Raw genomic sequence first — 20,590 nt, forward strand, 5'->3', positions numbered from 1 at the left:
TGTGAGAGATAACGGTTATCAAACAGTTGTTATCAAATTTCTTTTACTAAACCGGGCTCTTTGCTTTAGGGTCTGTGACATAAAAAGGGGCGATTCACGCCTCACATGACTATTCTTTGGCACAAAATGATCCCTGCGAGTGCCACCTATTCCAGTTAGGGATGTTATATAACGGTGAAATAGTGATAAAAATATACAAAAAAAATACCAAATTTAACAATTAAATACAATATTGTTGCAAATAAGACAGAAAATTAATGCAGTAGAAAACCATAAATCTTTGGATCTAGAACATAAGAGTTGTGAAGGTAGAATTCAGGCTGCGCAGTGCGCATGATTACAAATCGCCCTTAAGAGCTTCCATTTTGAGCCTGCCTTTCATAACTTCTGAGGGGTTAACAGGAAAAACAATTAGGGCCTCCTCCATCTGCTTTGTTTATTTTATTAAGTAAAGAAAGTTCTTCTGTCCTCTGTACATGCAAAGAAGAGGGGATGCTAATAGCTGCATGGTGAATATAATCTACTTCATGAGACACTTTCATCACTAAGTGACTGACAGGCTGTCAAAGACACGGGAAGTCACAAACAGGTCCTATGCGCAGCCGAAGTCTAGACTGCCATAATGTGATTGTTTTTGTCCTTTCAGTCACTCAGACTTTTAGGAGCAAACACAGTGGGCGGAAAAGTTCCTGCTGTCACTTAGCAACCAACAGCAGGCTGCGACAAACGATCCGATCCAATCCTGCCTCATAATTGTACCATTCGTTATGCCAGGTCTCTGAAGAATTTATTATTGTGCTTTCTTAATCCCATGAAAAGGTCACCAATTGAACAAACAATTTATGGATCGAGGGGATGAATTATTTAATGGCTCAAGCCAAATATTATAGGAATGAGAGGTTTTTTTTCCACCTTCCCTGGAAGGCGATGAATTATTTAGTCATCGGGGCCACATCTTTGATGAAAGCTATTACACGGCAACCTCAACCTCAATATCGGATAATGTCATCAGCTCCGAATATGGCCTAAACCTGCGTAATGAATGGTCAACAGAGCAGTGGGCTGCTGTGGCCTGAGCAGCCGGCGGGTGAAACTGTTTTGGCAAACAATTATTAGCATTTATTTTAAGCCTCGGAGGGGAACGCAGGCAGTCATAAGAGAGAATCTGAGCGGTGATCTTAATGTGTGCACTCACCAAGCCGGTAAAAACGTCTTAAATTTATCGCTCTAGCACAGCAAAAACCAACTGAAAGATCTCCAAATCAATTATGGTAATAATTCAGCATAAGGGAATGTTAATGTGATACAATATGGAGCACGTTGCTGCACAGCACAACATCTCCACTCTGGGAAACAGCAGCCGCAGGGACTGAACCAGCATCCACTCTCTGCCCACCAGGCTCCACTGGTACTGTAATGAAAATGATACTATCATGACGCTCAGCCTCATTGGTGGCAACTTGGAGGCTTTTATGGCCATTTCTGTCTCTTTAAGTCAATGAAGCGATAACTGTGTGCATCTGAATTATTATGGTTATAGCTTACTTATTAAGCAACTACCAAACTGGGTTATTGGATGTCTGATTGGTTGCCTTTTACAAGTTCAAATCAGGATGTACTGTCCTCTTACAAGAATAATAGAGCTTTACTAAACTGCTTTACTTCAGTGCGTTCATTCATTATCATTAGTCATATTCAGACTTCTGAGTGAATTTGAATCAAGAGTTACACTACCAAATTACATGAATGAACTCTTATTTGAATACAAAATCAACCTTTTTAGATCCTTTTTGTTAGACTCCAAGGTTATCTCTAGCTAAACCGCTCAACCATATGTGTAATTCACTAATAATAACGGGAGTTGTTTTTCTCTGCTCCCAGCCTATAAACCAAGACACGAGTCAAAGCACAGAGGAAGGTTGGAAGAATCAATTCAAAACAAACGCATTTACTCTGCTAATTGATTACTCTGATTTAATCAGATTCAGCCAAACAATCAGTTTTGCAACATCGACTTTGTCACACCGAGCTCCATTACAAACCTGGTAATTTAATGTTACCTTTGTATCGGCAAACCTACAAACCCCAGACAGAATGAAACGTTTTGCTCTGGTAAAAAAAATTATTGGGACTAAAATTCGGCCAACGAAATATCCAGCCAAGCAGTTCAACAATTCAGTTAAAGCTTAATTTATTCAACTGGTTAACAGCGTCAGTCAACCACCCATTGCGGCAGATTACTAGGACAGACACAGTCGAAGCAGGCCTAAAAGTTATTGAATAATACCCTGTAATTTAACAACGGCTGTTTGGTTTTGTGGACGAACGCCGAATTGAAGTGTGTCTGCTTACAGTTCAGATGTGGTTTCTGGTTACGAGGTGTGTGCTTTAGCCGAGGAGCACGGGAGCAAACGGAGCTACAATTGGCGTTGAATCCTGTCGGGGCTAAGCTAACGACTCTTACCTGGCACCGTGACTTGCTAACGCTTGAGAACGGCCAAACACCGGCGACCTGAGCGTTCTCACTCCAGCAAAGAGAGGTGCTTACTGGTAACTAGTCCGTGTTGCATGATTACAACTACCCACTTAACATTATTTGTCGCAAACCAGTAAATGCAGGACAGGATACTGCAAATATCTTACGTTGCCTTACCGCTTCGGTTTACAATCGGTGAACAGGCGCTGTTGTCTCCACCGAGGGTGAAGTAGCTAGTGTTTGTGGCAGAGTGAAGAGGCAGCGTCCAGCAGCAGGCTGACTGCGTCAGCTCCTCACGCTCGACACGCAGGGTGTTGAAAATATGTCACGTTTAGTGGTGGTTGTTGTTGTTGTTTTAATTAACTTGTGCCAGGAATCAGACAAGCAGTTTCTCAGACAGTTTCGTCATTTTCCTTCACACATCCCCAAACAAATATGTGTTTTTCACACCGTCAGTCGAGTTGCGATTTAATTAAATAAGTGCTAGGAAGTTACACGGGATAGTCACCGGTACTTAAGTGTAGCGGATGCCGGGTGATATAAACCGAGTGTACCTTGAATTTGCCGCGAAACCATCCTGGCCTTTTAGTTCAGTCTGCTGTTTTATTGCTTCGCGTCATTGCGCACTATCACTAGGTAGGAGAAACCTTACATATATAAATCAACCGAAAATACCGTTCATGTATTTATTTAATTCTTTTTGTATTGTTTTGGGTTTTTTTGCTAACACTTCTGCCATGTGACTAAATTTCTCTTGAGTTCATTACAGGATAGCAATAAATGGGTGCTTGTGCTAGAAGCATGTGGTTATATGTGAACACGGTAAACATAAAAGCTTAATAACAATATCTAGTTACAGAATAGCTAGGAAGCAGCAGAGCAGCGAGGAGTGTAACTAATGTAACTAATTAGGTGGTGCTTTTATTTCTATAGGCAGTATCACAACTTCCGGTGTCCTCTACTAGCTCTAGCTAAGGATGCTACAGACTCGCTGAAGTTTTTAACGGGGTTAGTGCTGTGCGCTAATGCTGCGTTTTGGTGCCGATACGATACCAAGTAAATACTTGGCCAATATTGCTGATACCTATACTAATACCTTTAACCTATAAAGGCAGCTTATGTAGGGGAGCAGTATGTCATGATTTATGAGCTGAATCATCCTCAATTTGCCAAATTCTGAACACATTTTAATAACCACTACAGGATTCTGATTGATTCTGTTGTTTACATGTGCTATAGGCTGTAAAAATACATGTAACACACAAAAAGGTTAACACATTTTTTCATTGATTTATTTATAATTTATTATAATTATTATGATTTATTTAACACAATTCAGTGGGCTACATACTGGACTTGGGAACAAAGTACCGATCCGATCGCGCTATTGATCCAATACTGATACCCGCATTGGCATTGAAGCTATCAGTACTTGGATGGATCTGCCCACCGGTACATGGAGTGTTTGGCTGCTACTTTGGCAGGCCTCAGCCCCTAACTTGTCTTTTTGTTTGATATGTCTTCCAGGCCTGTTTCCAGAGCATTCTTTCTTTCTTTTTTTAATATTTGCACAAAAGAATCTGAATATTTGGCCCAAAATACCCTCATGGTATGAAATGAAAAGTTTTTTCACTTTTCATTTGCACACTCAGTTGCACAGTGGTCATTCCTTTCATGTGATACCAACCAGCTACATACCAATAGACATGAATGATAGACCTTCCTTCTGCTCTTAAGCGCAGGTAGTGCCAACTTTCTGTGCTTAGTAGTTCTTCTTAGCCACAGTCATAGTTTTGTTGGGTCGCTGGTGTGCCTGTCTCGGTGGCTGTGATTACATATGGCAGCAGACACTTCCAGGACTGACCCGAATGATGAGGCAACACAGAGGAGGTGTTGTTGTGTTGTGACTGGAGGTGGCTGAGATAGGCAACTTTTACTATCACCGTGCTTCATCATCCAGCATTTAATAATGATATTCCTGTCAATGCTACCAAGGCTGCAGGGGAAAGTTACTCACCATTACTACAAAATCAGCAGTCAGAGTGCTAAACTAAATATGTTGTGCAATAGATGCTAATCCATGTACATTTTGGTTTAACAATTTTTTAAAATTTTTTTTTTGTCCTCCAGATTCAAATTGGAGCCGACTGAGCAAGTACTGAGAAACTGATGAGGACTTGCTAATGGAAATGGATGATAATGGCCTACAGGCCTCTTGCTGTGATACAAGATGGTCGGAGCAACTGTCAGGCCTTCCTCACAAGCTCCTGCACCGCCTGATGCCTTTCCAAAGGGAGGGAGTGGAGTTTGCTTTATCGAGGAGCGGACGGTGAGTGGTGACACCCCCGGCAACAGTCCAGTCATTTTAAAATGAAATTTACATCTTGCAAATCAATAATAGCTACTAAAGATAGTCGTCAATGAATGTAGACCTACAGAGAACAGAGGAGTACTGCTCTGTTTTCGACATTACACTCCACCTCTGCAAGTATTGATTTGATTTCTGTGAAGATGTTTTCAAGTCAGATGTGTTGTGTAAGCATATGGGAGGAGACTAGCTGCACCTTAAAGGGGACAGTGGTCGACAGTAGTAGATCAAACATGCTAGTTCTCTTGGATTTTAATGCACTGAATCTACACCGATTAGCTGATTTTCTTTTTCTTTGTTATAATCATAAACTGTACACTATGTCTAGTGCCTGGTCAGTTCATGTGATATTCTTTCAGCTTTCTTCATTATGTAACAATTTCAAAATTCATAAAATGTTCTTTTTAGAAAAGACTCACTGTTACAAAGGACAGCACAGTTACTCCTCCTCAGTGCACAAAAATAAACTGTAATGTTTTTATTTAGTGCCCAGCCTGCTAGGCCAGGTCGATTTATTGTGTCTAGGTGGAATGCTGCAACACAGATAAGCATCGATTTCATTAGTTATCCAGAATATTTTGACATGTAGATGTGCTTTTTTTCATCCCTTGGCTAAAGATCTGTCTTTGGACGCCTCCACAGCCAGACCTATTTTATCAATTAACTCTGTTGAGCACCAGCAGAGGAAGTGTAAAGCGTATATGCATGAGTTCTATGACTCACACGGCTATTTTCAACTGCATGTTGCGAAAGAAAATGAAAAATGTTGCTTGTGGGATATTTTTATATGCTTCAAACTGAACAAAGAAAAACATGTACTGAGGTATCGGTAGAGCAGGTCATCTATCTTTCTATCTCTATCTCATTGGAAGGTTCATGGTTTGAACTCTGGCTGCTACAGTCTGCATGTCACAGTATCGTTGGGCATAACACTGAACCCCTAGTTGCCCCTCGGTGTTGGAATAAAAGCACTTAGGAATGTGTGAATGTGAGTGAATGGGTGTTACCAAACCAGTCCATTACCAAGTAGTTCCAATCCAAGCCTGGTTTCATCAAACTTAGATGAAAGGGTTGGCCACCTGGAAATTAGGATCTACTCCCATTTGGTCCATTTTTACCTAAACTGAGATGTCAAAATGTTATTCCTGTTTTGTTTTTGTTTGTTTTTTTTACTTTTCGCTGCTTGTCATACTTCAAACTTCTGGGCTTTAAGCTGCATCCACACTTGAAATGATTCAGAGTGAGCTGCCGACCAGAGGCTACGGGATGTAAATATCATTCTGCAGCTAAGGGCAAAATAACTGCTGATAATGTGAAGGGAGCAATTTCCTGGCAAGCAAGTGAAACGGCTACCAATGAGGAATCCTATTGAATGACATATGACCTGGTATTAAGTACTTTAGAGTGTTTACTTTGGCAAATAAAGACAGCTGTGGTCAGTCTTGAGATTACTGGTAATTTACATGATTCTAGGTTGGCTTTCGAAGCATCACACGTTATTGAACTTGAACATTTTTACCTTCTTAACAGTGGATTTCCATGAACTTTGGGATTAATTTTGAATGCAAACTAAGTAAATAAATGTAAAAAATAAGGTTGATGCAGTGGAAGGCACAGGGCCGTCCGGTCGAGCACTAAGCCAGGACTTGGGGGCGTTTTTGACAGTGAAGGTGTCTCTTAAGAAACCTGCACATGAAGGTCCCAACATGGTAGCCCGTAGATGCTATGCAGAGCTTTACTGACCACGTGTTGTAGCTATGTGAAAAATACATGGAATAAACTGTGATGCGGGGTACTTGTGTTTGTATTGGTTTTGTTGTTGGATCCTAAAGCTTGTCCCCTTGACCACCTAGAAGACAGAAGTCATACAAAGACTTTCCTTACGTTAGTCTTAAAACATGTAGTCATGGCCAGGGCAATGGCGTGCAAGGCTGACTTTTACTTTCTCTAGATAAACCACGCTGACCGCTGTTATCATGGCCCAGTCTGAACTACACAGTGATTGAATCTGTGCTTTTAGTGTGGGGCAAAAGAGCACCTCAGTAAAGGAGAGAAGTGGGGTGGATTTACAACAACGCACAAAACAAGAAAACACATCATTGCTAAAGAAATAAAGAATAATAATTGTTTTTAATCTCAATTTCATTTTGTTTTATTCATTACTCGAATCCAAGCTGGTGATGGAAAATAAAATTTGATTTATTGCTCAGACCTCAGCAGTGGGATTATAAGAACAACAATAACAACAATGTACAGCGTGTGCAGTTATACCTGTGCACTTCCCCAAGGCCGAGGCAGCAGTTAAGAAATGGTGTGTTTTACTGCTTATGAGTTCAACTTATCATTTGTAAAAAGGCACAAACAGAAGTTTTATTTGGCCTCTTTTAAGAGACCTTGTAGAGTTTCTGGGCATGTGTAGGGCTACGGAGTAATCTTTTTAAGAGTGTGAAATCGGTGAGTTTTTGTCAATATGTGATGTGCATGCACACACAGGAAGAAAATGTGGCACTCCTGTGATGGTATGGCTTATGTATATGCAAGATCTGGCTTTAAGGATAGTCAGTGGTCTTGGCGTTAAATGTGAATAAGCTTCCCCTGAATATCCATAAGTCCTCCAAGGTAATGCTAATCGAGTGCATAAAGTTGATTATCTTTTGCACAACATTCAGTCTGTGATGCTGTGCTGGAAGATAAGCTCCTAGCACTTCAAAGGTTCTGTTTGTCATTGGTGCTTTGATTTTTCACTTCCTGATGATGATGATGACGGCGATGATGATGATGGGGATGTTCATTTGAGCATACAGAGAAGCTCTGCAGTATAACACATCTTCCACTATAGCATCAGTGTGTGATTTAGTCAAATAGGATGGTATCTTTGCACCGATAATTTCCCTAATGGAGTTTTAAAGTAGACGGTTCAGCTCCACTTTAGTGCAGTGAGAACGGAGATTTCTTACCACGCTACAAAATGTAAAAAGTATGTCAAGAAGAATATATTCTAAATCCAGATGTTCAGAAGACTGTAAGACTGTAGCTATGAAAATGGGTATCCACAAAAAGCTTCTGAGTTGCCCCCAACTGTTTGTATGCATGGAGCATTAACTGTAGGAACCGACCGGGACTTGCCCGTTTCCTCCTCCCTGACCAGTCGATATACATGTGGGTTCTCGGGAAGGTCAGCGCAGGAGGAGCCAATCTGAGGGGCTCTGCTTTGATGCAACGCGGCCATATTGATTCAGGAACACTGGGAGGCAGTGCTTTGTTACACGTTGGGTCAGGAGTCAATTGGCTCTCATTGCACCGTGCGGACAGCTACCTCAGTCAATTGGCATCAGTGTGGCGGGAAGAGCAGCGCAGGCACCGTTTCTCTCTGGAGACTAGCACAAATGGTATTAGCAGAAGAGACTACAGGTAGCGGGAGGTTGTAATTTTTTTGTGATTAAGATCATTTTCATTACTTAACACATATAACAGGCATGTCAGGTTTGGTGTGGTGGTAATAAATTTTAAACAAAAATATGAATATAAAATTGGCAAATCTGCTTTTGAGTCTTTGAGTAATCTTTTTAAACAATAAAATTTGAGCTTCATTTAGATTCTGTTTGTGTCTACACTTTTTTCACATGAATGTAATGCATGCCAAGAAAGGAGACATTAACACTTTTTAAAATTAAATATTAAGATATACTGAAAAAAACTCTGTATTTGATTGGCATAATTATTTGTATCATATTTCCACACTAAACTCAGATGAGAAAATATCAACTGCTGTATATAGAAAATCCTAACTTGAAACAGATTGGAGCTGATGTAGGATAAACTCTCCATATCTGGTAAATATTAGGACAGAGCTGCAGGTATTTGCCAAAGTCTAATACCATCAGTTGATTATTAAAAGCTTGGCTTCCAGCAATAGTTTGATTTTTGTTTTTTTTTAACAGGGTTTTTTAACAGATGTATTCCAAGCCAGTCAGCACACCACACCGTTTTGGATTTTTTTGAGGAATGAAAGTAATAGCCACAGATTTAACAGACGCAGCTGTTGAGCTTTATTCACATAAAGTTAACATGATTTTTTTCTGTTGTTATGTGTATTTAAAGTTAAAAGCAGAAATAATCAACCAGAAAATGTGCCTTAGCCTTGATGTTCAGTTACTTTAGGTAGTAAGCTACGCTACGTGGACAAAACTGTTCGAACACACTACATTTGTATAAAATCATGCATCCAGCCACACAGTCTGCCTTTACGTACAGTTTTGAAAGCATGCATTACATGTGTAATGTACCAGTACCTTTGTCCATTTAGTGTAGTTAGCTGGTTCCTACTGTGTTTTTTAGTTGTTAGTTTTTTTTGGCTAGCTAATGAAGCTAAGCTAAACCTTATAAAGCTGATCTAAAACTGTGTTTGTTTGATTGTTTGGCTTCCATGAATGGACCTTTATTTTGGAGATTCTCCATCACTGCATGACACTGGGTCTAACTTTTAGTGTTTTTCTTTTTCTTTCTTTTTCTTTTCTTTTTTTTTTAAAAAGCTAATGAAAATGCCTATTATGCTTTTTTATGATGGCTAGCTAGCTGAATGCTTGTTTGTTGTTGTTTTTTTTAAATTTCTTTTTAAGTGCAGATTATTGCTTTTAGATATTGAGTACATGGAGAAATGCAAATTTTAATGGGCTTGGTCCATCTTGTTACGGTTCTCAGTTACGGACATGCTATATTTGCAACAGTAGACATCAAAAGAGGCTAAGAGGTTAAAATCTTACTTTGAGAGCATAGACAGAGACCACAAGCTAAAATGCAATTGCTATTGGCAGAAACCTTGATCATTCTCTCCGTATTAGAGCCACCCTGCTGTTCTTCATTTCTTCATTCAGTTTCCTTGGAAAGAGACTGAAATGAATACTAATATTCAACTGAATATCACAGTGAAAAAGGCGGAAATAATATTTCTACCTACTAACATGAATAGACCAGAATGCAATAATGCAGCAGCTGACTTGCTAGATCTTTAGGAAGGGGTATAACAGTTCTGGTAAATGTAGGAAATCACTACCTGAAATGCAACTAGACAAGGCAGGCTGACAGACGAAGAATAAATGGCAACCCTTCATTATAAAATACCTCCTGAAATGCACTGAACATCATAGATTGATGTTGGATGTCTAACAGCGTAGGAGGATACGTGGGCGGATTTTTCCTTTAAATCTCATAGTCATTGTCTCTTTTCACATCCAGAGCATCAAGAGTACCGAAGCAAAACATCAAATGTTGTTGCAATTCAAATACTTATGGAGTCGGCTGTATCGGCCTGTGTAGGAGGGTGAGTGAATTTTATGGAGCTAGATGGGGGATAATGTGGGAAAGTTGCGGTACCGTATGACAATAAAAACCCATGAGATGTGGTTGATTGTATTGTTTAGAAAGTTGGGCAGAAGTTTGCCATTTAAGTGCTGACATTTGTATAGACTCGGCTATTTTAAAGAAGCGTACACGTAAAATACTGCTCTGAGTGGGCCAGGTAGTGAAAAAAACAACAGCATTAATTTGAGTTAAAGTGCATCCATTAAGACCTCCTGGTCGCTTTCATTAAGGTGATGAAAGGTGTTGACCGTAGCTTGAAACCAGCCATGTGCTGCAGTCTAACCTGCTCTAATTTGTCCTAAATATTATTGTAAGGAACTGCCTCTGCTTTTATTGAATAAGAAATGCTGTGCTGATGCCAGAGGAGGTCAATGCTGTATTCTTTCTCCCTGTAATGGCCCACATATAGAGTTTTGTTCTCTGAATAAATGTAGGTGCATGAGTTTAAACCATATTTACAGAACCGTAATAACTATTCCTAATATAAAGACTGTACACAGAGTGCTTTCATAAAATCATTTGGGCTAATGAGGCTTGGTGCTCGATGGATATCATTCATAGAGAGCATTTCTCTGAAACTTTAAACCCCACAACTAAATCAGCAACAGTGTATTTTATCTTATTTGAATCTACTTATTAAGAGTTTATTTTTTAGAAACTTGACTTAATAATTACACCATTTTTCATCAAACACCTACCTAAACACAACCTCCCATTCAGGCCCTTTCACAGGCTCTTTGATACTTTCATTTGGACATTTTGTTTGGCACATAGAAATAGATTTATACAGTAAGTCTGTGCCACTGGTACGCTGTAACTGCAAAACCTTTCTGCATCATCCTAGAAATGAAACTTCAGTTAACTCTGACATCGATGTCGTCAGGTGCCATTGTTTCCTCAGCACACCAGCATAAGAATAAATGCTGGTAATGGCGTCGGCCACTTATGTAGGCTGCGTAGTATTCAAATATCTAATCAGCCTGGTAACATGTTGACATGGTAGAGAATTTGTTGAAGTTCAAACCCAGCATCAGAATAGGGAAGAAAGGTCATTTAAATGTCTTTGAATGTAGAATGGCAGTTTTTCAGATGATGACAAAATGTTTTACTAGGGTTTCTGTAGAATGGTCTGAAGGAGAGGAAAAACCCAGTGAGCACCAATTCCCCAGGTGAAAAACACTTGATGTCAGGGGTCAGTGTAACCCAGCCACAGGGGATACAAGCTAGTGTACTCCTAGTGTTGGTCCCAAGCCCAGATAAATGGGGAGAGTTGTGTCAGGAAGGGCATTCGGGGTTAAGGCTTTGCCAAATCAAACATACAGGTGATAAAGAATCAGATCTGTATGTTGGAACAGTCTGGGCCCAGGTTAAAAATAACTGCCTCCACTGCTACTATTGGCTGAAGAGGGGGAAGGTGTGTTAGGAGGCAGCAAGAGAGCAGTCGGATAACTCAGGTTGAGTGGTTTGGGGATAAAGTCAGAGATGGTTTGGACATGTGCAGTGAATCCATCCTTTGTTGTAGTGCTGGTTCAGGTGGTGGTGTGGGGGATATTTTCTTGGCGCACTTTGGGCCCATTGAAAACAACTGACATGCTTAAGTGACACCGCCTACCCGAGAATTGTTGGTGACCATGTCCATCCCTTTACAACCACATAACCCTTTTCCACTAGTACCTTCTTGGGTTGGCATGGCTCAACATGGTTTTTAGGCTTTTCCATTAGGAGGAAGTACCTGGTACTTTTAAGGTACCTAGGATTCCATCTGAGGTGATCTGAAAATGTGACGTCAACAGACTGCATGCCATAATTGGGTAGTCAGTGCCGTCACTCAATGAGTCGTGGGAGCATCCGCTTTGCGAATATCGGCACTGCCACTTTTGAAACCTGCCAACAAGGGAAATGGCTACACAAAAAACAACACCATAGTCCCCAAGTCTGAGAGAAAGTCATACACTGAGCAGCAGGTATACCGTCGTTTCCACATCCTGCTTTGTTGTAGCGTAATGGAAAACGACCGCTATTGGTGTATCCATGATGGCTGCTTCCAGGTGCCACGTCACAAAGCTCAGATCATTTCGAACTGCTTTGTCGAACATGATGATAAGTTCATTGTACTCAAATGGCCTCCACAATTACCAAATCTCAATTCAGCAATGGATTTGAAGGAAAAGGAGACTTGCATCAAATATGTGCAGCTGACAAATCTGCAGCAGCTGTGTGATCATGTCACCATGGGCCAGGATCTCTGAGGAAAGAGATTGAGGCTCTGGAGGCAAAGGAAAGTCCAGACCGCTACTGCTACTAGCAAGGGGAGCAAATGACAACAAATTTCTTCCTGTTCAAAGGGAGTTTTTCATTCCCACTGTCACCAAATGCTTGCTCATAGTGGGTTGTCTGATAGAGGAGGTTTTCTCTGTATTATTGTAGGGTCTTTAATTTACAGTATAAAGCACCTTGAGGTAGCTGCTGATGTGATTTAGTGTTACATAAATGAAACTGAATAAAAAAGTTTCAAAGTTTAAAGTAGCGTGCAGCAGTTCCTTTGTCATTCAGATAGGCATGGTGACGCAGCAAAGCAAACATCATTTAAACATCACAACCTTTTGTCTCCTGAATGCCTTCGCAGTTCATCATACTTACTTTTGTTTTCTAGTATGCATCAAGCTTTGCATTTGCCATAATATGACGCAGCAATTTATTAATTAGACTGTTTTTTGACACGTCTTAGCAGTAATCTAAAGGGAGTGACTGGGTCCTGTATCTCCCTTATAAATAAAAAACTAGTTTTCATATTTGCTTCCTAAGGTGCTCTAAATTCCATTTCTTCCTAATAAGGCATGAAATTTGCTATAATTTTTTTTATCAATATAATAGGATAGATTTTGTTTTGTGAAAGCAGCAGGGGATGCATTTCATTAAACAGCATGAAAAATTTCACCCACCATTAGTAACCTGTCGCCTTAATAGGTAACTTTCTATTGTTTGGACCGTATCCATCCAGGATGTAAAGAGGTTTTTATAGAAACAAAGTGCGGAGGTGGCACATCGTAAATAAATGTTCCAGCCTGCTGGGTTCAATTTGTGTATTTGAGAAAATACTTTTATTTTTTTTGAGAAACACTTAACACATTGAAACATAAACAATACGTTCACTTAATCATTTGATAACGTTTTAAGAATAAATGCGTTGTTATGGCCAAACTTACAGTGCATTCATATACTTTATGTAATGTAATAGACTCAGGAGAAGAAAAAGATTATGATTAAACATAACAAAAAAAAATGAAGTTCATAATGTAAGAGCACGCCTACACCTACAGACCATAAAAGGAACATATTATATTTAATGTGTGGCAAGAGACTGGCAGTTGCAAAGTGCAAAGTTATAAAATCGAGTACATCTTAATAAAAGTTAATGAAATTAAGTTGCACAGATTCACCTGTGACCATGTTCACCAAGTTTGAATATGTCCATAGTTTAACTTTCAAACCCAAAAGCAGCATCTGTCTTCACATGACCCGATATCAGTTTGTGAACATCATTCAGCTGTGATATTTTGTCCTGAAATGAAGAGAATGTAAATGTGTGGCAAAAGCTAGCATTGGCCATAGCACATATGTAAACATTAAAGCGTCAGCAGATGAAAGTTGGCTAACTTTAGCTAGCAGTTATGAAATCAAGTCTTTTATTTATAGCGTGCGTTTAAAAGCAAGAGCTGCTCTAACCAAAGGGATTTACAGTGAGATTAGACACATGTGATTTAAAACACTATAAATAAGGAGAAAGGTGTTTATTGAAATGAGCACAATATACAGAGTCAGGAACGGCTCCATGACGATCATTAGGAGACTGAGGAGAAGAACAGAGGTTTAAAAAACATCAAGAGAGTGAAAAGTCTAATTGCGGATCCCAAACTGTTCAACAGTTTAGGGCCGAGGAATGAAAATGCTCCATCCAGTTTGGTCCTGGCGACAGCTCGTGCCGTGTTTTAAAAGCAACGACAAAACTGCCAGTACAGCACAGCCATGGGCTCGCTTCTTGGTAGCAGCAAGAAAGTTTGGCTGCTGCGTTTTTGAACAACTTCAGGCTAAAAATGGCCGACTGACTATACTTTTGATGACGGTAATTGTGCAAGTTATCTGAAATGGAAAATGCCAGTACTGATAACTGAGCTGATTTGTTTATGCATTTTAAACCTGAATCATGGATGAAACTAAGATTTCTTTCATCACTCAATAAAAGAGGACCGAGGTCATTTGATTGCGGTGGTGGGGGTGACTGCCTGGCCAAAGGTCAGACCCTCACTTTGAGTCTGGTTAGCAGAAGGAGGCTTTTTCTGCCGTGCAGGATTCTTACATCCTCAATAATAAGAATGTAGCAGCAAAACCTCTGGACATCCGGAAATGAGCAACCTTTCAATTTCAACAAGAAAATCATGTTATTTCTTCTCAAATGCTGCACAGTATTCTTTCAGTCCTTGCTGTTTTTATATGATGAACAGAAACTATTATCTGTAATCAGAGCTCCTGAAGAACGGCATCTTTAGAGGTCATTGCTGTTTTAAATGTGATTATTTTTCTGTCTGCTGCTTCTTCCTTTCTTTCTGGAAGTGGCTGAAAACAGAATATAAAAACCATAGTTCAGCAGAGGTGTAGTGATATTAAAAATCTACAATAAAAACAGCAAAACATTATGATTACTTTGGGAAACACTAGCTTTGTTTTTTTGTAATTAGATTTTTCTCCCTTGTGGGGAAAGAAGAGAACTAAAAGGGCTTTCTGACAGTTTTTTGTGAGCACAAAAAAGCCGGGAGCAAAAGCTGAACATTTCTTTGTTTAACTAAGGTTTATAATATCCTTTTTCAAGGCATAGATGCTATCAAAACATGTGAGAACCTGCTTCAACATTTCCTGCTTTGTTTTGATTCACACTATAGAGCAAGACTGCACTATGAGCCCGTAACTGTGTGCGCAATCAGAGTGATCCCATTCTGAAGCACCCTTTAAGTCAGCTTTTTATCCAGCGTCTAACCTCGTGAGCAGTTTTCTCCACTGACCAGAGAGCAGCACAGGTCCAGTCCTCAGAAGAGAGCCTTAACGGGGCTTTGGAAGATTGGGGTTACACGCCGAGCCCGCACCGTGCCTCACCGCGCAGAGGTCAAAGTCATCAAATCATCACTGCCAGCTTGGGAGGCACCGGAGCCCGTTTCCTGACACTTTGGGGCTTGTGGGTTTCAGAGATAACATTAGAAAGGTGCTGTGACGGAGAGCGTGCCGTCGTCAGGCAACAGCACTGCAGCATGCTCGCAGTCTCAAACCGTCAAGACGACACTCAGGTTATTTAAAGGAGGATGATTAATGTGTTGAGAAATGGCAAGCACCTGCCCCAGCTGCACTGCCTCTCCTGTGTGTGTGTGCGTGTGTGTGTGGGCGGCTGGATGCGCGAGCACATATACTGTATCCATATATGTGTTCGCTTCTTTTTGTTCGTGTGTGTGTCTGGTGTGTATTTTTGCATGTCTATTGTGTGCATTTTTCACAGACGCTTGGTGTGACACTGTGTGTGTGTGTGTGTGTGTGTGCATTGCGCTGACTGGGCCGGTGTGCTGGCAATTAGAAAAACCACCAGTGGCAAGGTGCACATTAATCATGTTCCTCAGCTGAAAGAGAGAAATGGGGCGGAGATGGGGAGAGGAAGAGAGGGAGGAGGAGAAAGAATAATGAGAGACGTGTCTGAGGCATTCAGAGCCGCTCCGTCGCACTGTTTGCTCTGACATGATGTTGGAAGCATTTATGAATAGGCAAGGTCACGACAATGGGCCCAAACCCACTGGGCAGGGAGAACCAGAGGTTGATCTAGTTGCACTTTTTCCACAGCGACAACTTGAGCCAAGGACTGTGTCGCGCTCTCATTGTACCTTACAATGTGCGGCATGAATGGAAGACTAGATAGTAAGCAGGGCTGCACAGTTATGATCAACGTGATTATCACAATTATTTGTCACTATTATTCTTTACACTGTGATGGCCTGAGTGCATCTCCTAAAAGTCTTTCTTACTGACTATTTTCCCAAAGCCTTCATTACTCGCTGTGTTTTAGCGGAGATGCGTTCTGGTGATTGCGTTGGTGATTTCGGCGCGTGTTTGTGAGCTGGATGGGTGCGCTGACGTGCGCTGGCTCGCTTTTATGGCTGTGTGAGTCGTTGGACAATTAATGTTGGCAGTCATCGCTTTTCTTGGCCTTCACACACGAATCATCAGTTTGTGGTGTGTTTTCAGTCAGTTGAGTAAGTCTGCAGAACTCATTGCATGTGATTTCTTCTCGGTTAACATCGTTTGTCCTAAATGCAAAATACTTCCAGAAAAAGTTATCACAATACCTGAATTTAAACTAGGAAATACTCAGTACTCTATACCGTTTTCAGCAGCATTTTTTCTTTGACACAAATTTGAAACTTGACAAACTAATAAATGCTGTCGACAGAGTTGTCAAAGGCCATGCAATCTTTTAGTACACCTAGACTGGACTACTGTAACGCACTGTGTACTAGAGTTAGTCATCTCTAGCTAACTTATAATTCAAAGAGCCTTAGTAAGATAATTGACTGGGACAAAAAAGAGAGCTTACATTACTCCAGCATTGACAGCCTTGCATCGGCTTCCCGTGCATTACAGGACGGAGCATAAAGCAGCGCTGTTTGTGTTTAAAGCCTTAAATGGTCTTGTGTTACACTCCCTGGAGATCGTTGAAGTCTGCTTCCCCATCACTCTTCCCCACCAGGTGGTCAAAGCTTATTTCAAAAGAGAGTCGTGCCTTTGCTGGTGTTGCACCAAGACTCTGGGATGACCTCCCAAGTGACCTCAGACAAACCTCAGCTGCGACTTTCTTTATGACCTTTTTTTTTGCTGATCTCTGCAATAGGTTGTTTCTTTGATATTTATTAATGTAATGTGAATGTGTGTCATTTGAATTTTAGGATTTTACAAATGTCCTAAATAAATAAAATCTACTTACTAACTCTTCAACTCATTATTTTTTCCATTTAGTCATCAGAATTGATGTGACAGTAAATATCAACTAATCCCAGCTAACCACATCAGGGGTAATAATGACCGATTACAGGTATTTGGCAGATATATCTGTTAATCCATAACATAGTTCGGTTGCTAAACAATGTCATATGAGAGAGCCACGTTAGGTGAGCGTTCATAGGTTCAGTCATGGCTCATCTCCCCCTCCATAAAAAGCTTGGATTTCAGATGTAAACAACATTAGGACCCTAATGATAAGCAACCAGTAAATCAGCTATTTTTGATTGATAATTAAATGATTAATTCATTGTCATAGCAGCTGCCCATTTTCCGTAGACTGACTAATGGGATTAATTGATTATTTTTTTCAGCTCTTGTTAGTCATAATGCTGCATTCTCCCCGAGAATGTACCGAGCCAAAAGCTCTTCCATGATTGTAGTGTAACACTCATGTTTGGAAAAGAAGTATAATTTTTTTAAATGCATTTAAATGTTAACGGTTACATTTTAAAGCTTTCCTCTTACATTGCACTTATTTTCACGCACACTGTGTGAGTACTACACTGTAAAGTAGATGGCAAAAATATAGGAATGAATCACGCATGTTGTATTTGTGCTACAGTAATAATGTGCCCGTATTCGTCGGGGACTTTGCCATATATTGTTGGGGGCGGGTGTATACCAACATTTTTACCAAAAAATACTGATCTGATGGCTTCTATTATTTATATACTTACAGTATAGAGCTTGCTTCTTCTCCTTTGGGGTATGCTCCATGACTCACTTTCCTCTTCAAGTCAACTCTTCAACCAATCAGAATTCTACTTACGTGTATCGTCATATCCGTTGGCTTTTTGAAGGACTGTTGGTTGAATTCCCACAGTCCCTGTCCCCGCATAGCCAAAGAGTTAGACAAACAGGCACCAATGCGGGACCATAAATCCCAAATAACACTACTCAATAGAAATAAAAATGCTCAAGTTCTCCCCAATGAATTGACCTGAATTAAATTTGTTGCTGCCTACGAGACAGAGAGTGAAACACCGGCTTCTACAGCAGTCAGCGAGGGGTTTTTTTTGTTGTTTTTAGGAACTGAATGAACCCAAATACATAAACATTGTGGTCTGCAAAGGTACTCTGCTGCATTAGATGCAGTATCTCAAACTCGACAGAAACAACAACATAAATATTGAATAGCAAGAAGTCCTGCAGACGTACATTAGTAGTTTTAGTTTTGTTGTATGTCCAGAAATCCTTGCTGTTGGTTTATGTTAACTTTTACTTTGTGTACATGACCCACAAAAGTCTGAGACGTTGGGGTGTGACTGCAGGTTATTAAGGCTTCTGTAATGATTCTCTCTAGTTGGAGGACCTGATGTCTTTATATGTAAACTATAACGTCTGTCATATATAGAAGCCATTACCTTCTCTACAAAGTGTGAAACCTGTCTGATAAAGTTTTTCCTTTTGTTTTACAGATGTATGATTGCCGATGAGGTAAGCACACACAACGCTGGCTCAGGAAATCTATTTTCCAAAAAAAAGAACCTGAGAGTTTGCTGCATGCCTTCCAAATTAATTTGTCAGCCCTCTGCTGCACTCCCACGTGCTTAATCGGTTTTGACACTAGAATCATTCTGAGACCTTATTACTCTTGGGCCTCACATCAGCTCAGCCGTCATATGCAATTTGCCACAGAGTCAGTGCACAATTGACTTGTTTTTCTCCCCATTCGCCATGTGTTGTTGTTTGGTGGGCCCAGATGGGTCTCGGGAAGACCGTGCAGGCCATCGCAGTGGCGTACACCTTCAGGCAGGAGTGGCCCCTCCTGGTGGTGGTGCCCTCGTCCCTCAAGTACCCCTGGATCGAAGAGCTGGAGAGGTGGATCCCCGAGCTGCAGCCTGGAGACATCAATTTGGTGGAGAACAAGAGCCACACCATGTAGGTCATCGCACCACATTACCCCGTTTGACCTTCATCCCTAAAAATCACCTCCATACTCATGTCAGCCTCTTAGTGTCTGGTTTTACTGGGACTAAATTTTGGTTTTGACTCTTCTGACGTTCTTAAAGCTGGTTTGACTGTTTTATTAAACTAAAGCTCTAAACACAATAGCTGCTTGTTTACATTTAACAGCAAAACTAGAAATCAAATTGAGTTTCTGTCTATTTTTGGTCTCCACCACATCCTGAAGGCTGATCTCTTTCTCTTAATTCTTAAATGCTCCCAACTGTTCACAAATAGCGCTCAACAGGTGGAGCAGGTCCTTATTAAAATGTATTTTTAAGATCAAGTTGAATGATCTCCTAAATATAGAATAAGCAATTTGTTCTACTCCAAATCAAAGGCTAATATTGTCACAATGACAAAGACTACAGTAGCTTAACGGCTTATTATTAAAGCAGCGGTTTGTAGCATCAAACTGCACATTACTGCTGCCGTGGTTGTGAAATTCTGGATAGATGGTGAATTATTAATTTTTTGTTTGTTTTGTGGTGTGACTTAGCGTGCACATTATTCGATGCTGTCTCGTTTACAGAGCGTTGCAGAAGGGAAGCTCGATACTGGCTTAAAAATCACATAAAGGTACTTAAAGGTACTGTTTTTGAACCCTGTAACGCCAAGTGTATCATATTTGATACATGAGAATTTGTGAGTTCTTGACTTCATCACCATCAGTGTGAGTTTTGTTTGTTTTTTTTAAATTAAATTGCACAATACATTTATAAGCAAACATCACGCTTGACTGGTTAAATATATTGACTCAATACACCATGCTGTGGCACAAAGTGGTACTGCATGAAGGTACGGCCTGACTTTAGTTCAGCTTCAGCTGATAATCCTTTGATAGAACATACACAGGAATTTTGGGCAGCTGTTTCCTTCCTTTTTTAACACATGTAAGTAACTCTAAAAGAAAGACCTGTAGTTTGATTTTATAGAATATAATTTATTATCAATTCTCTGGTTTCAAACCCCCCAAAAAAGAATGTCTGCTGCTAATACATTTAATGGTAAACTAATCATGTTTCCACCGATAACTTTGGTTTTCCTGTGTAGAAGCTCACTCAGGGTCTCTTCAGTACTCATAATATCCATTCAAAATATTGTGCGAGTGGACGGCGGCAGCCATTACTTGAATTTAAAGCGTCGTTGCCCTTACAGTAAGCTGCACAGCAGCATCTAACATCTCTTGTTACGACTTCTTCTCTCCGGCCCTCTGCTAATCATTTACTCTAAAAAGACGTAATAAAAGCGCGAACGTTCACGGTCACACTGTGTGAAGCGGAGGCAGCGTGATAGACGGCAAAGCTGGGCACGATAAATTAATCTCAAAGTGTCCCCTGGTGTCA

General features: G+C 40.4%; 2 protein-coding genes across 15 annotated transcripts in view; one reads left to right on the forward strand and one right to left on the reverse strand.

Moving 5' to 3' along the window:
• Positions 1-2,809, reverse strand: part of LOC113016157 (R3H domain-containing protein 1-like) — a 52,450-nt gene extending 49,641 nt beyond the window's left edge. For 9 of the 11 annotated variants that reach the window (XR_013905195.1, XM_080297310.1, XM_026158758.2 and 6 more), the window contains exon 1: positions 2,654-2,809. The gene's annotated coding sequence lies outside the window, so the exon portion shown is untranslated. Of the gene's footprint in view, positions 1-2,464 lie in introns of all 11 variants that reach the window. The other 2 variants (XM_080297308.1, XM_080297304.1) reach the window with 2 other exon arrangements.
• Positions 2,316-20,590, forward strand: part of zranb3 (zinc finger, RAN-binding domain containing 3) — a 128,700-nt gene continuing 110,425 nt past the window's right edge. For 2 of the 4 annotated variants that reach the window (XM_026158744.2, XM_080297302.1), the window contains exons 1-4: positions 2,978-3,112; positions 4,607-4,805; positions 18,716-18,734; positions 19,000-19,178. In XM_026158744.2, the coding sequence (XP_026014529.2) occupies positions 4,660-4,805; positions 18,716-18,734; positions 19,000-19,178 (344 nt within the window). In that variant the 5' untranslated portion in view covers positions 2,978-3,112; positions 4,607-4,659. Of the gene's footprint in view, positions 2,551-2,977; positions 3,113-4,606; positions 4,806-18,715; positions 18,735-18,999; positions 19,179-20,590 lie in introns of those variants that run through there. The other 2 variants (XM_026158746.2, XM_026158745.2) reach the window with 2 other exon arrangements.

Source organism: Astatotilapia calliptera, chromosome 23, assembly GCF_964374335.1.
Source record: "Astatotilapia calliptera chromosome 23, fAstCal68.1, whole genome shotgun sequence".
NCBI lineage: Eukaryota > Metazoa > Chordata > Actinopteri > Cichliformes > Cichlidae > Astatotilapia > Astatotilapia calliptera.